Below are 16,071 nucleotides of genomic sequence, written 5' to 3'. Positions count from 1 at the left end.
CCTCCATATGATTCAGTAGACAGATTTTTACTGAACAGGCTCTTCAAGACAGTAAAAACACAATATAAACAACAAAAACAAAAGCTGATCCTATGACTGTTCCTCATGTTTGACTCCTTGTCTCTTCACAATATGGACACATCAATGAGGCCAGTGGCTAGACATCCATACCAAACTTTCCTCATTCCAATAAACTTTAAATTCTGGACAGAAGAACACCTTTTTCTCTTGGTCCTCTCCTGTCATAAGAACATAAGAATAGCCATACTGGGTCAGACCAATGGACCATCTAGCCTAGTATCCTGTTTTCAATAGTGACCAATCCAGGTTACAAGTACCTGGCAGAAAACCAAATAGTTGCAAGATTCCATGCTACCAATCCCAGAACAAACAGTGGATTTCCCATATCTATCTCAATAGCAGACGATGGACTTTTCCTCCAGGAGCTTTTCCAAACCTTTTTTAAACCAGATAAGCTAACCGCTGTTACCATATCCTCTGGCAATGAGTTCCAGAGCTTAACTATTCATTGAGTGAAAAAATATTTCCTCCCATCAGTTTAAAAAGTATTTCCATGTAACTTCATTGAATGTCCCCTAGTCTTTTTATTTTTAGAAAGAGTAAAATTTTGATTCACTTTTACCTGTTCTACACTACTCAGGATTCTGTAGACCTCAATCATATCTCCCCTCAGTCATCTCTTTTCCAAGCTGAAGAGCCCTAACCTCTTTAGCCTTTCCTTATATGAGAGGAATTCCATCCCTTTATCATTTTAGTCGCTCTTTTTTAAACCTTTTCTAATTCCACTATATTGTTTTTGAGATATGGCGACCAGAATTGAACATAATATTCAAGGTGAGATCGCACCATGGAATGATACAGAGGCATTAGTATTTTGGTCTCTTTTGCCGCCACTACATGCTAGGTAGAAGTATTCAGCGTATTGTCTACAATGACACCTAGAGCGCTGACTCCCAAGGTGGACCCTAGTATCAGGTAACTATGATTCAGATTATTCTTCCCAATGTGCATCACTTTGCATTTGTCCGCATTAAATTTCATCTGCCATTTGGATGCCCAGTCTTCCAGTTTTCCTAAGGTCGTCCTGCAATTTTTCATAGTCCGCATGTGTTCTAACAACTTTGCATAGTTTTGTGTCATCTGAAAATTTAATCACCTCACTTGTTCTGATTTCCAGATCAGACACCAGCCTCCTCCTCCTCCTCTTCCTTCTCCTCATATGACTGACTGAGTCATTCCTCACTCTTCAGCAGTCTCCTGATAATTCACTAGTTATTCCATACTCTTCATTCAGTAGACATCTTGAGCCCCCTCTTAGGGCCTGTTGGGAGACAGACCCTCAAAACGTCCCTCTAACCCACCTTAGCCACCTAACCCTGTCTTTACAGACCCGTTTCCCCTGAGCTCTGGCATCTTGAAGGAAGGTTGAAAAAGGAAGGAAAACATTCCAAGAATATTCCAGCCTTTATACAGGGTTTTAAACTCATAAATTTCATCATTGACCCTTTCCTTTCAGAGTAGGTTATGTGAATACACAAAGGTGTCACTTCCTACTGGCAGAGATTGTGCTAATCTATGAAGCCACTATGAAGCAACTAACTATAACACAACACCCAACACCTCTCCACCTTTATTCTGAATATCTCACCCTTTAACTGCTTGACCAGATCATCTTGTTTTCCTTGATTTCTTTGTAACACCAATTGTATTCCTTACCCTGGTATGGCGACGCCATAACGGGTCTTTGTAAGCCACATTGAGCCTGCAAATAGGTGGGAAAATGTGGGGTACAAGTACAATAAATAAAATAAATAAATAATTGACATTAGAGGCAGTAATAACTAAGATGGCAAACAATTATATGGGGAGTTTAGCAACTCTGTCACATACAGTATTGCCCAGTAAGTATTACTCAAGGACACCTTTTTGCAATCTTTTTGGACATTTTCGCAATCTTTGAAGAACGGACGTCTGAATTTATCAGCCTGAGTTCTTAGTGGTTCTCCTTTCCAGTTCTGGCCTCCAATCAGAGCCTTGAGGAGAAATGCAATGAAGACCCATGATCTCTGATAACCATTTTAAGGAACATAGAGGTCCTTTTGCGAAGCTGCACTAAGCGTTAATGTGTGCTTAACAGAGGAAAAAAAGTTTTAGGAGGTCTTTTACTAAAGATTAGCTCGAGTTATCTGCAGCAGGGCCCATAGGAATAAAATGGGCCCTGCGGCAGATAACTCAAGCTAATCTTTAGTAAAAGACCCCCTTACTGGCCAACATGTTAAAGCATTTACAATAATTTGCCTGTCATTGTGCGTTAACTGTGCGCTATTTAATTTGGGGTTTTTTGTTATTTTTTCAGGAGAGGGTATGTTATAGGTGGGGAATGTGGAAGCCAGTGGCGTAGGAAGGGGGGGCAGGGGGGCGGTCCGCCCCGGGTGCACGCGCTGGGGGGGGGGGTGTCGGCACCGCTGGTTACCTGCTCTCTTTGCCCCGGAACAGGTTACTTCCTGTTCCGGGGCAGAGAAAGCAGGGAACCAACGGAGCCGACGCAGCTCCCAGAGACGGCATGCACTCGGCGGGGCGGAGCACCAGCGGTAAAGATGCACTCCGGGGGGGGTTGCGCTCGCCGAGGGGGGGTGCCATGCTGCACCCGGGGAGGGGTGCGCAGCAGCGACCCGCCCCGGGTGTCAGCCGGCCTCGCTACGCTGCTGGTGTAAGCATTATCCAGTTAGCTTGCTCACATTAGTGTGCGCTAACTGGATATCACAGGCTTAGTATGAGAGCATTTGCCACTTCCAAAATAGGACATGGTAAGTGCTCTGAAGTTAATATCTTTGCAGGTCTTACTTGCTAATGAAAAAATTAGTTCAGGACCTGGAAAAAAGCCCTGTCTTAGGGTTGCATTAACAATGGGCTAAGGGCCAAATTCTATATTTGGCCCCTACAAAATTGGCACACACACCCCCCCACACACACACACACTTAGCACGATTCTATAAGGGGTATGCGTCTTTTATAGAATCACGCTTAGCGTATAACAGGCCTAAATGCAGGCACCTACATTTAGACATTTGTATGCACGTAAATTTTGGGAACGCCTCCAGAACACCCCCCAAAATGCCCCAATCACACCTCCATATAGTTACGCACGATAGAAGTTAGGCATGCATTAGATATGCACATAGCTTTATAAGTGCAGATCCGATGTGCGCCTAACTCCTAAGTAAGCCCAGTTAACACTGATGATTGGTTGTTACCACCCAATTATCAGCGCTGATTGGCTCAGTATGAAATTAAGTTACGTGTGTAAATTGGGTGCACGCCCAATTTAATGCACATAACTTAAGACGCTGTTTGCAGAATTTGGGGGTTAGTGTGCGGAAAAGTCCCATGTGAAAACATGCTAAGCCCATTTTTTGCCGCATTTTAGTAAAAGGGTCCATAGTTTGGTGCATAGAAAAACAGGCTTGTTTGGAGGTCAGGGTTAAGACTGAGAATTTATCAAAATAGTTGTCCCGTCTGGGATGTTTGTCCACTTTTTTATGTAGATTGTAAACTAACAGCAGCTTTAATTTCTAAGTTAGAAAGCTCCATTTCCGCTTTTCTTTTTTTGGCCACTGTACTGTTGTTGTTAATAAGACAACAGCCCAAAACCTGGAATAATTAAGCAGTAAAACTGCACCTGCACGGAACCTGGCATTATTAAACTGTAAAAATGCTGCTGTTGCTAATAACACACCCACACAGAACCTGGAATAGTTAAACAGTAAAAACGCTACTGTTGTTAATAATACGCCTGGATGGAAGCTGGAATAATTAAACAGTAAAAATGCCAACTTTTGCATCCCCAGACATTACAGGTCATCTATCCATACACGCCACAGAATGATGATGAGCTTGAACTGGTGCCAGGTGACTTTATCTTCATGTCGCCGGTTGAGCAGATGAACACCAGTGAGGGCTGGATCTTTGGCACCTCACTGGCCACAGGCTGCACCGGGCTACTGCCAGAGAATTACATCACCAAGGCAGATGAGTGTGGCACTTGGGTATTTCATGGGTAAGCAAACACTTGGGCAGATTACCAACAAAATCAGGAAAGCTGTTCTGTCTTCTCTATCACCCCTCCCAACTCTTTCTTCCACTGTAAGAGCAAGTTGGGCCGAACTACTAAAAATTCATGTATACTAAACGCTAAGATGCTCTTAAGAATATAATAGATGTCTTAGCGTTTAGCGCATGCTAATTTTTAGCACACACTAAAAACGTTAGCGTGCCTTTGTAAAAGGGGCCCTAAGTCACTTAGGAGTAGCTAATTAAACTGACTGCATTTGTGCAAACCCCAGAATTCCCTTATCTCTTATTTGTCCTGTTTGTCTGGCCTAATTAGATTGTAAGCTCTGTTGAGCAGGGACTGTCTCTTCATGTTCAAGTGTACAGTGCTGCGTACGTCTAGTAGCGCTATAGAAATGGTAAGTAGTAGTAGTAGTAGAATGTTTTCACCCACAAGGTTTTCCTAATGTTAATAATAAAAATGTATGTATATATTTTGATTATTACACCATGAAAAAGTTCTTCAAAAGTTTGTGGCTGTGTGGGTGCTTTTCTAAGGCAAAACTGCACACAGAATTTGGTCTCCTAACCAACCCCTCCCAGAGAGTGCCTCCTAAATTACCTAGTTAATGCTAGGTGCATCGGTGGCATACGCACAAATTTTATCCAGGTTGAACAGTCTTATACCCATGGAAAGGGCTCTGATAATCATCCTCTTAAAGACAAGAACAAGGCATGATGGAACTAAATAATTACTCACCTGAAGTTTCTAATGCCTAATGCACTACCGTTAACTTGTTCTTCTTTTGAAGGTCTTTCTCCGTTTTGAGCACGGCATCCTCTTTATCCAGGTTGGTTTTGAATGATGGTCTTCTAGAGCGGAGACAGCAAGAGGAACAAGGACTGGGAGAGACGGCCTCACTGACTCTCATCTGCCAGCCCATGCAGGTAGGTGTTTTCCATAACAATCAGGCACCAGCAAGTATGGGTTGAATAAGCTCTGGTTTTGTCTTACCAAATCTGTCCTAGTGACCTCACAGATAATCTAGTTTTTAGAATAGTCATGATAAATACGCATGAGATATATTTATATATGAGATGTTTGCAGATTTATCATGCATATTCATTGCGGGTATCTAGAAAACTAGGCTGACTATGGAGTCAAAAGGAGAGGCCTGGAAAGCCTGATCTATAGACTAGTAGTACCTTGTTCTTACAGAGAATATACCCCAAACCCGTAGCTGCAGGTCAGCCAGAGCGATTGCTTGGTTTCGGAGGGTCTTGCATGTGCTATCAATACTGTATGCCAACATACCTCATGTATATTTATTAATAACTATCTAGTAACTACTCTTTTCCAATTTTCATGCACTTTATTATTATACACACACACTGTTATACAGATTTAATGCTTCCTAGCTCCTTATGGTTTTTCTTGCATCCATCCATTCAAACTCATTCATCCTACCACTTCATCCTCAATTCAATTTTTACTTTCCTTACATTGGATCCCAGGAGATCGCCTAATACATGAAATTCAACAAACCCGTAGGTATGCTAGTTGTTAATACAATTTATCACATATATGACCTTCCTTTCGATGTTATTATACTCTTATTGAAGTCCTCTTTTCCTCAACAATAGTCTAATCAAAAGGATACTTTTCTGAAGCATAAAGGTTACTCCAAACTGATATATCTCCAGTCAAATTTCCCAAAGTATTAATAAGTTGTCAAAACTTGTTCTTCCGTCTCTGTATCACGGTTCTCCCTTGGTATCTCACTGAAATGTTCTCATATCTTCAATCTGATCACCAACTTAACTTCCATTGTTACATCTAGATGAACAGCACCTTACTGTGTCAAACCCTCTGCATTCGATGCGTTTCACCCGATGGCATCTTCAGGGGTTTAACTATAATAAAACTAGTCGTTGAGCCCGTAAAAACGGGCTGGTATTGAGGTTTTCCTCCCCCCGCGGTCACCACCGCTCCCCTCCCCCCCACGAAGTCGCCACCGCTCCCCCCCCCCCTCGAAGTCATCGCCGCCACCACCCCTCCACCTGGCCTGGGCCCTCTCTTCACTTCTGAACTTACAGATCCATTCGCCGAACGCAGCAACGCACATCAGCTGAGCTGCCCCTTCCTTCTCTGCCTGTGTGTGTCCCGCCCTCGCTGACGTTACGTCACAGGAGGGCGGGGCCACAGGCAAAGAAGGAAGGGCTCACTGCAGCTCAGCTGATGTGCGTTGCTGCGTTCGGCGAATGGATCTGTAAGTTCAGAAGGGAAGAGAGGGCCCGGGCCGGGTGGAGGGGTGGCGGCGGCGACTCCGAGTGGGGGGGGGAGCGGTAGCAACCTCGGCGGCGCAGTTTCCCTCTCTGTCCCGCCCCCCCCCCCCCGTCATCACGTATTGACGCGGGGGCGGGACAGAGAGGGAAGTCTCTACTGCGCATTTGCGAGTGAGTACGGTCACTCGCCGTTTATATGTTTGATAGACACAAAACCATACTGTCTCCTGTACCACAATTGCTCTTCTTACTTCCAATTTTTCAAAATCATTATTATTTAACTATACCTTTTCTAACCGTCCAGCTGCTTGCACAGGATCGATCGCCCACAGGAGTCCCGGATTAATGGCGCTGCTGCTCAAAAACACCAGCGCATGCGCTCTCTTTAAATACGGTGGAGACGTGGAGGGGCATTTTCGATCGGGGACGCCCATCTCTAAGGGCGTCCATCTCTGAGGACGGCGCCGTGAAGGAGCGGGGCCGACTGTATTTTTGAAACGAGATGGCCGGCCATCTTTCGTTTCAATAATACGGTTGGGGCCGCCCAAATGTCAGAGATGGCCGGATTTGAGAACGCCAGCCTCGGTTTTCGCCCATAATGGAAACCGAGGCCGGTGATCTCAAACCCGGCCAAATCCAAGGCATTTGGTCGTGGGAGGGGCCAGCATTTGTAGTGCACTGATCCCCCTCACATGCCAGGACACCAACCGGGCACCCTAGGTGGCACTACAATGGACTTTGCAAATTGGTCCCAGGTGCATAGCTCCCTTACCTTGGGTGCTGAGCCCCCCAAAACCCACTCCCCACAACTATACACCACTACCATAGCCCTAAGGGTGAAGGGGGGCACCTACATGTGGGTACAGTGGGTTTCGGGTGGGTTTTGAAGGGCTCCCATTTTCTACCACAAGTGTAACAGGCAGGGGGGGGGGGTGGTGGGCATGGGTCCACCTGTCTGAAGTGCACTGCACCCACTAAAAACTGCTCCAGGGACCTGTATACTGCTGCGATGGACCTGAATATGACATTTGAGGCTGGCATAGAGGCTGGCAAAAAAAGTTTTAAAAGTTGTTTTTTTGAGGGTGGGAGGGGGTTAGTGACCACTGGGGGAGTCAGGGGAGGTGATCCCCGATTCCCTCCGGTGGTCATCTATGGTCAGTTTGGGCACTTTTTGGGGACTTGGACCTGAAAAAAAAAGGGACCAAATAAAGTGGACCAAATTCTCACCAGGGACGCCATTCTTTTTTCCATTATCGGCTGAGGGTGCCCATCTCTTAAGCACGCCCCTGTCCCGCCTTCGCTACCCTTCCGACACTCCCCCGGGAACTTTGGCCGGCTCTGCGACGGAAAGCAGTTGGAGCCGGCCAAAATCGGCTTTCCATTATACCGATTTCGCTGGCTTCAGGAGATGGCCAGCCATCTCCCAATTTGTGTCGGAAAATGGCTGGCGATCTCTTTCGAAAATAAGCTGGATAATGTGTGTGTATAATAATAAAGTGCATGAAAATTGGAAAAGAGTAGTCACTAGATAGTTATTAAGTTCATATACTGTGACTAGATTGAAATAAGGGGTGCTCATAAGAGGAATATATGTATATTTATTAAGGATATCCTCAACATCTGACTGGTTTGTAGTCCTCCAGGATTGTGTCTTGACTGCACTGGGGTGCAGAGTCATCACCTCACCCAAGTCAACCTGAAGATGCTGATCTAGGCCTGTTTTGTGCTCCCTTGGGGTTTAGGGGTTTACTTTACTCGGGGAAATCAAAACTACATTGCCATGCATGCAAGAAATCAAAACTGAATTAAACTGGGTGAGGTCATAACCCTAAGGTTATAGCATAGAGCAATTTGTGAGAACAGAACTGTCTTTTAATGCTGGTTTATGTGTCTGTAGCAGCCCCTCAAAGTGAACAGCCATCCTGGTCTGCAGAAGCGATGCCTGTTTGTGTGCCGGCATGGAGAGAGAATGGATGTGGTTTTTGGGAAGTACTGGCTTTCTCAGTGTTTTGATGCCAAAGGTGAGTTCATTTGGGAATGTACAGGACACCACCTAAAATAGATTTGCCCAGGGCAAAGGAGACAGTGGTTCAAAGATCATGAAGAGGTTATGGTGAACCAGTGGACCAGAGCAAATGGGAAGACAGTGGGCCAGATTCCAGATAAGGACAAGAAGGTGCCTCTCAACTTTACCCAGTTACATTCCTGATGTCCACAAGACATACAACAAATTGTAGGAATTAGAACAATAAGTAAGCTGTCTTTAAAAAACTTATGAATGATTTCAGACTTCCCTGAGGTTTAAACGGCCAAAGGTTATTCCTATTGCTAAATTCAAAGCTGAAGCACAGACCAAGTGTGACTAAATGTACATTTGCCCAGTTCTTGGCTTCATTGCCTCTTTGCAGGGCTCCCAAACAGCTCAATGCAAATGTCCCTGGCTTGCAAGCAGCTGCCAGATCTCAGATGCCCTAGAGCTGTAGTTTCTAAACCTGTCCTGGTCACCTTGCAGCTAGTTGGGCTTTCAGGATATCCACAATGAATAGGCATGGGTTAAGTCTGTATGCACTGAAGACCCAGTATATGCTAATTTATCTCATGTACATTCATTGTACACTGCCTTGAATTACTTCAAAAAGGAGGTAAATAAATCATCATAAATAAATAATATAAATTGTAGATTTGCCGAGAAACCCAGCTGGCTAAGCTGCACAAAATCTTTTGTTTCTTTTCCAGGGTCATTTGCAGCATTGCTCATTTTATTTAGTCTCCTTTGTTTTCATTTCAGGGGCAGCGTCATTAAGAGTGCACACTATTTGCAAATGTCCATTTCTTTTGTTCGTTTTATTTGGTAATGACATACAATGACATGGCATTGCCTAGCCTATCTCATTGCAAATGACAGCCCATCCCTAGGAATCACCAGGACAGGTTTGGGAAGCTGTACTTTAAATTGCAAGCATTACCCAGGCAAATCTGCAGGTCCCGTTTCATTCAATGCAGAGGTATTCATGACTAAAGAGCTTCCGCACATAATTAATGGTGACTCAGCTACCCACCTGCTGGGTTGAAAGGAGCAATTACAGTTTGCAGCAGAACACTTGCCTGTGGCCTCTTGTGGAATCCCTGGGGTCAGAAACATTTGCTGGTGGTTTTCTTGTGCAAATAACCTGGTTGGGCAGAAGGAGGTACAAGCTATACAGTGAGCTGGATGTGGGAGGGGGGGGGGGGGGAGAACTAAACAACAAATGCATCCCCCAGCCTGAAGGGTTATCCTGACACATTCTTAACTTTCAAATGCAAAAGAGAAAATTAAAGTCTATGATCTAGATTATACTCCAGTCCTAAACCTGTGTGTCCTGAGTTCCAGGTCTGTGTGTGTGCTACAGTTGCTCTGTAGGAGTGGAGGAATGTGTGTGTGTGTCCAGTTTTTTAATAGGGAAAGGGGACTTGATATACTGCCTTTCTGCGGTTTTTGCAACTACATTCAAAGCGGTTTACATAGTATATACAGGTACTTCAGTGGCTTTCCTAGGGGGGGGCGGTGGGGCGGTCCGCCCCGGGTGCACGCCGCTGGGGGGGTGCCATACGCCTGTCAGCACTGCTCGTTTCATGCTCCCTCTGCCCCGGAACAAGTTACTTCCTGTTCCGGGGCAGAGGGAGCATGGAACGAGCGAAGCCGACAGGAGCGCGGCACCCCCCCAGTAGGTAAAAATGCACCCGGGGGGTGTCGTTTCACCGGGGGGGGCGCATCGGCGATCCGCCCCGGGTGTCAGCTGCCCTAGGAACGCCACTGAGGTACTTATTTGTGCCTGAGGCAATGGAGGGTTAGGTGACTTGCCCAGTCACAAGGAGCTGCAGTGGGAATGGAATCCAGCTCCCCAGGATCAAAGTCCACTGCACTAACCACTAGGCTACTCCTCCACTAGCAACATTCTGTGTAGAATCTCAAATAGTAGCAACATTCCATGTAGAATCTCTTTGGGATTCTGGAATCTTGCTGTTCTTTGGGGTTCTACATGGAATGTTGCTACTTTTTGAGATTGTGCATGGAATCTTGTTAATGGGACTTGATACACTGCCTTTCTGTGGTTTTTGCAACTACATTCAAAGCAGTTTACATAGTATATACAGGTACTTATTTGTACCTGGGGCAATGAAGGGTTAAGTGACTTGCCCAGAGTCACAAGGAGCTACAGTGGGAATCGAACTTATAGGCGCCAGAGTACTGCCTCTGCTGCCACCACAGTGCTTATCTTTAAAAAAAAGGATCTGTCCAGTACTACTGCAGCATCTCTTCCCCACCTCCTCCCCCCCCCCCCAAAAAAATTGATGGGTGATCTGTCAGCCTTTGTGCGCTAACAGGCTCTGTGCCTACTTCTCCTCATGTGTTTCCATGGTGACAGACAGACATACGGACAAAGAAAACCAAAAACATAAGAGTGTTTTTATTTCTTAAAATGTACTCAACCCGGGTCTGGGGATGATGGGGAGTGAAGAGGGTGACGGAACCATGGTCGTGCTTGACAGTGACATCTAGTGGTTGGATTCAGGGTCCAAGATGCAGTAGAAAAGTACAAGGCCAACCCCCTGCCACCCCCCCCCCCCCCCTCCAAAAAAAATTCTCTCATCTCACTAAAGAGAGTGCTGTTTTGGGCCCCAATGTTCATTAGCTTCCCTACACACCCATACCAAAATTGCAGATATATACTAATGTCCTGTTTATATATTGTTGTTTTCTCAAGCATTGCTGAAATAAAGTTTACAACCCACCAAAACATATTTGGCCTTTTCTGGGCAGGGCGCTACGTACGCACAAACCTGAACATGCTTTCCAGCTTACCCCCCAGGAGCGGCGGCTACCGAGACTACGAAAAGGATGCTCCAATCACGGTCTTTGGATGTATGCAAGCCAGACTCATTGGTGAGTTTCTTACTTGTGGAACTAACTCATGAAGCAAAATTCTAATTTCATCATTGCAGCATCCTTTTGGAACCCCTCCCTTTTTTTTGGTACAGAAATGCACCTTGTTGTGCTTAAGGGGTTCACCTTAACCAAACAAAAATATCACACTGCAGTGCTTGGGAACAGTTCCTGGGAACAGGACCAGCAATAGCAGGAGGGTACCTCATGCCTCTGCCTTCATATATGTGATGATCTCTAGGAAAAGGTGATTAAAGTCACCAGAAACAAAAAATTGAGGTTTTAGTGAATTCTGTTAGAGCAAACAATTTGTAATACAGCAGTCCAAACCCCATCCTTTTATGTGAAAAAATAAAAAAGTTACAGAAGTTCAAGCATGTAACGTTTACAGACTGCTTATGGACCCATGACATGATAAATCGGCCACTCTCGACATTTTGAATCCACTACTTTAGTCATCTTTTCGAAGAGACAGTTAATCTGTATTCCAAAGCAAGATAAAGTAGGGGGTATTATTTGCCTGCAGAGGTAAGCGGCTTATAAGCCACTACCGGCCAAGGGCTGACCTAACCCTGGATATTCAGTACCAGGGTATTGAATGTCTGGGTATTTATTTATTTAAACATGTATGGCCCATACCATCCTACAATTCTGGGCAGTTTCCAAAATTAACATCCACAATAAAATCTTAACAAAAATAACAAAATGACAAACATTCACCAACCAACACTTATCATAAAAACAATGTTTAAAATTATTCAAGATTCATAAGCAGCAAATGTGTATAATAAGTTTGCACCTAACAGCAGCTATCTTTACAAGAAAAGCTTGTATGTCCGCTGACCCAGATGTTAACTAGGCACTGTCCGATATTCAGACCAGTTCCCAGTTAACTAGGTGCGTAAAGTTAGGACAGCCTATTTGCTGTCCTAACTTTATGAATTGGTTTAGGTGATTAGTGGACAGAATATCGTTGCTAACCTCCTAAATGCTGGATCTGCCCAATCTCTGCCCTTGGCCTACTATGTACTATGGTACTTTGTATATCTAAGTGCATTTAAAATGAGCTCCCTAGTTACTAAAAATGGATTAAGAATAGCCTACGATGATAACTTCCCCCTATATTTACAGTTAAATAAGATATGAGGAGCTGGTCCAAGTTACAGGGTGTGTGGAAAGCTAGTCCAGATGAGGACTGAGTGGATTGTCAGTCATCACATATATTAAAGGCTTGGGAGAAGATCCCTGCTTTCACCTGCTTCCTGAAGTAGAGGTTGTCTGTAGATAGATGTAGCCCTTCTGACTTAGGCGTTGCTACAGGGTGGCATTTGCTACCCCTCTGCCACCCCAATTTACACTGATACCCTTTCCCTCCCAGTGCCATGTCTCTGAATTCAAGTCCCAGCAGCAAGGAGAAAGTACCAGTCCACTACAAATTTCGGCAACAAGGAGCCTTGAAGCCTATCTGCTTCATGGAGGCCCTGTTGGTACTGCCCCTCTGATGCATGTATTTCAGAGAGGGTGGGACTAACCTGACCTTCAAAAGTACATGGGCTGGAAGGCTCCTTGGTGCTGAAGTTAGTGCTGGTGCCAGGCCTGGTACTTTCTTCTCCTTGCTGTTAGGGGTCCCAGAAAGAGGTAAGGAGGTTCAAGGAGAAATGCTGGACTTGGGGGAGGGGAGAGGGAAAGAGAGAGAGTGAGAGGGAGTGAGCAATATTGGACCGAGGTAGGTGGGGAGATAGAGAGAGTAGGTGATGCTGGATGGATGGGTGGGAGGGAAGGAGGGAAGAGAGTAGGGGAGGTTGAGAGAAGAGAAATAGTGGAAGGGAAAAGAGAAGGAGAAAATGCACATGAATAGAGAGGAAGGGAAAAGAGAGGAAGGAGATGCACATGAATGGAGGCGAATAGATGGAAAGAAAGGGAAGAGATGCACATTGACAGAGAGGAGAGGAAGGACAAGGAGATGCACATGAATGGAAGGAAAGAGAGAGAAGATATGCACATGGATAGAGAGAAGTGGAAGAGAAGAGATGGGAAAAGCTGCACAAGGATGGAGAAAATAGGCAAAAGCTGGATTTTTCAGATCCACTGGATCCACTCTATACCTCCTCCAATCAAGTTCGCAGAGGATCTGGCTTTTACTTATGCGCTACCCTGAGTCCTCTTCTGCCTCAGACATGGGGCTCCAACTTGCCCTGCTTTGCCCAAGATTCACTGCTGCCTCCATCTGCCCTGGATGGCCCTTACTGTTGTGATTTTTTTTTCTTAATATTAAAGTTGGATCCAGAGGAAACCCCTGGAACCAACTTTAACGTAAAAAAAAAAAAAAAGACAAAACCTGAAGCTCCTGGGCAAGCTCTTGATGGAGATGCACATGGATAGAAGGAAACAGAAGGAAAGAGAGAGGGAGGATATGCTGCACATGGATGGAGTGAAAGGGAACAGATGGAAAATTAAAATTGAGAAACAGGCAGAAAAATGGAAGAAAGCTGAATGTGAAAGATAAGTGCCAATAAAGATGGAAGAAGAGCAGGAAGTGAAGAAGAAAGGAGAAGAGAAAACAATAGCAAATGTACAGGAGGCCCCAGAAACTGAGTTAGGAGCACAGATAGAGAGAAACAGAACCAGAGATTGGGACATGCATGATCAGAAAAACAAAATTACCAGACAACAAAGATAGACATAATTTTATTTTCATTTTAGTGTTTGGAATATGTCCAAATTGAGAATTGATATCTGCTGTCTTTATTTTGTACTGTACAGGAGGAAACTGTTTTCCTGGTATTGTGCTGCATGCAGAGTCTGGATGCTTGGGATCTCGGGGTAATTTTTGCCTGTATTTGAAGAGGGGCTAACTGTTCTGCCTGAGTGACTGCAAGGCCAAATGTCTGAGTAGAGATCTGTAGTAATTCGACGGGCTCATTGCAATATTTACTGTGCTATGTTTTCCTAGGTATATTCTTGTTTGAGTTTTGGAAGTTGATGCTGCTATGAAATGGTAGATTTGTTCTACAAGTCCTGAGTGGCTTTTGTAATTTTTTCTTTTAATTACATTACAAGATACCTGGTGCTGGAGAGGGTTTATGTTGCTGTTATTGAGATGAAACCAAAATTTATTTTGTATGGTGAGTTGTATGTGGAAATGTTCTGGTTCTGCTCTGTACGCACTGTTGTATCAGTGAATGCAGATTATGTTTAAACTTAATACCTTAATGGTCCAGTGTACAGGGTCAGGGGTCATTATTTTACAGGCATCATAATTTAGTTGCAACAATTTTAGCTCTTGTATATATTCTGCTGCTGGTAACTGGGATATGTGGCTACTGTGGAGTCATAGATAATCACACCATCCCCTAAGGTTGGCCCTGTATAAGTACCAGCACCTTTTTTTCTAGAAAAAAGAAACACTGGGTAAAAGCGATCCTGAGTATAGGGTCCACTCTGGTCCAACAGTTTCCTCTCTTCCCCTCCATCAGTGCAGCAGCTTCAATACCGCCTTCCCCCTTCTCCCCACTTGCTTTGATGTGCAGAAATGTCATTTTGGCCCGTCACCTCCCCCAGATAGCTTGCCATACCAGATATTTCTGTCTACAGATGCCACCGCCTTCTGGACATCAGTTTGTGACACCTTTTCTTTCTTTTTTTTGAAATCCTAATGTATTGCTTTAACCACCACTGGATCTAGGTATTGGTAGGTTTTTATTTAGGACACAAACCACTTGCTTAATCTGCTTGTTTCCCTGTTTCTGCAGGTGAAGCTTTGTTAGAAAGTAACTCAGTCATTGATTACGTGTACAGCTCCCCTTCCCTGCGCTGCGTACAGACTGCACACAACATACTGAAAGGTAAGAGACCTCAGGGAAGATCAAAGCTCCTCCAGGGTGGGAGAAGGAAGCTGGGGATCCCAAACTATAGTGTGTAGCATCACACCCTTTGGAGAGCTGCCATTGTGTCTTAAAACAGATAGATCATCTATTACTGTGAATATTTTCAGTCTGTGGAGGTCAGTGACTGTCATGGCGCTGACCACTGTGAACAGAACTTGACCCAGATATTCAATGCCAGCCTAATCTGTGTACTTGCAGTGAATATCCAGGGCTTGCATGGCTGCTGGAATTTATCCAGGTGCTGGCCGATATTCAGACAGGTGCCCAGATAACAAAGTAGAAAAAGTTAGGACACTTTTCTGCTGGCCTGACTTTATCTGCTTCGTTACCCAGTTATTGGTATGAATATAACTACAAACCAGAAAAACTCTGGATCTGCCCTTAACTCCACACTCCGCCACTAAGCGGATAGTGCTGTCATGGTCTCCCCGGATTTTCAGCACCACTCTGCAGTTGAGTGCCACTGAAAATCCAGAGATCACCTGGCCAGCAGGAGGTATCCAGTTAAGAGCCATCCTAATCACTTATCTCCCATTGAAAATCAGCCCTTCGAATTCTCAGGAAAAGAACAAAGTTCTAGAAGATCTTGATATAAAAAAAAATAAAGTCAAATAACATAATTTTCCAAGGTGCCTTCATTAGCAAAGCCAGCATGTAAATGTTTTGGCCAGTCCCATAGCTTGGAGCTTGGTAATTTTGCTGCAGGGCAAGTGAAATTTAGAAGCTTATGGTGTGCATGAAAGGGATGCCATGCTGCAAATTCACTGAGATCTGCCTTCAAGCACATTTCAGGGTCACTGCATCTCAAAAAAGATACATCGGAATTAGAAAAGGTACAGAGAAGGGCAACCAAAATGATAAAGGGGATGGGACAACTTCCCTATGAAGAAGGGCAAAAGAGAC

At 44.6% G+C, this 16,071-nt stretch overlaps 1 protein-coding gene across 2 annotated transcripts in view; it reads left to right on the top strand.

Moving 5' to 3' along the window:
• Positions 1-16,071, top strand: part of UBASH3B (ubiquitin associated and SH3 domain containing B) — a 183,361-nt gene that overhangs the window by 153,414 nt on the left and 13,876 nt on the right. The window contains exons 6-10 of one of the 2 annotated variants that reach the window (XM_030221789.1): positions 3,870-4,078; positions 4,884-5,019; positions 8,258-8,378; positions 11,159-11,281; positions 15,034-15,126. In XM_030221789.1, the coding sequence (XP_030077649.1) occupies positions 3,870-4,078; positions 4,884-5,019; positions 8,258-8,378; positions 11,159-11,281; positions 15,034-15,126 (682 nt within the window). Of the gene's footprint in view, positions 1-3,869; positions 4,079-4,883; positions 5,020-8,254; positions 8,379-11,158; positions 11,282-15,033; positions 15,127-16,071 lie in introns of both variants that reach the window. The other variant, XM_030221787.1, reaches the window with a different exon arrangement.

Source organism: Microcaecilia unicolor, chromosome 12 (assembly GCF_901765095.1).
Source record: "Microcaecilia unicolor chromosome 12, aMicUni1.1, whole genome shotgun sequence".
Lineage (NCBI taxonomy): Eukaryota > Metazoa > Chordata > Amphibia > Gymnophiona > Siphonopidae > Microcaecilia > Microcaecilia unicolor.
The sequence above is the reverse complement of the archived record's forward strand: the minus strand, read 5'-3'. Positions and strand labels throughout refer to the sequence as shown.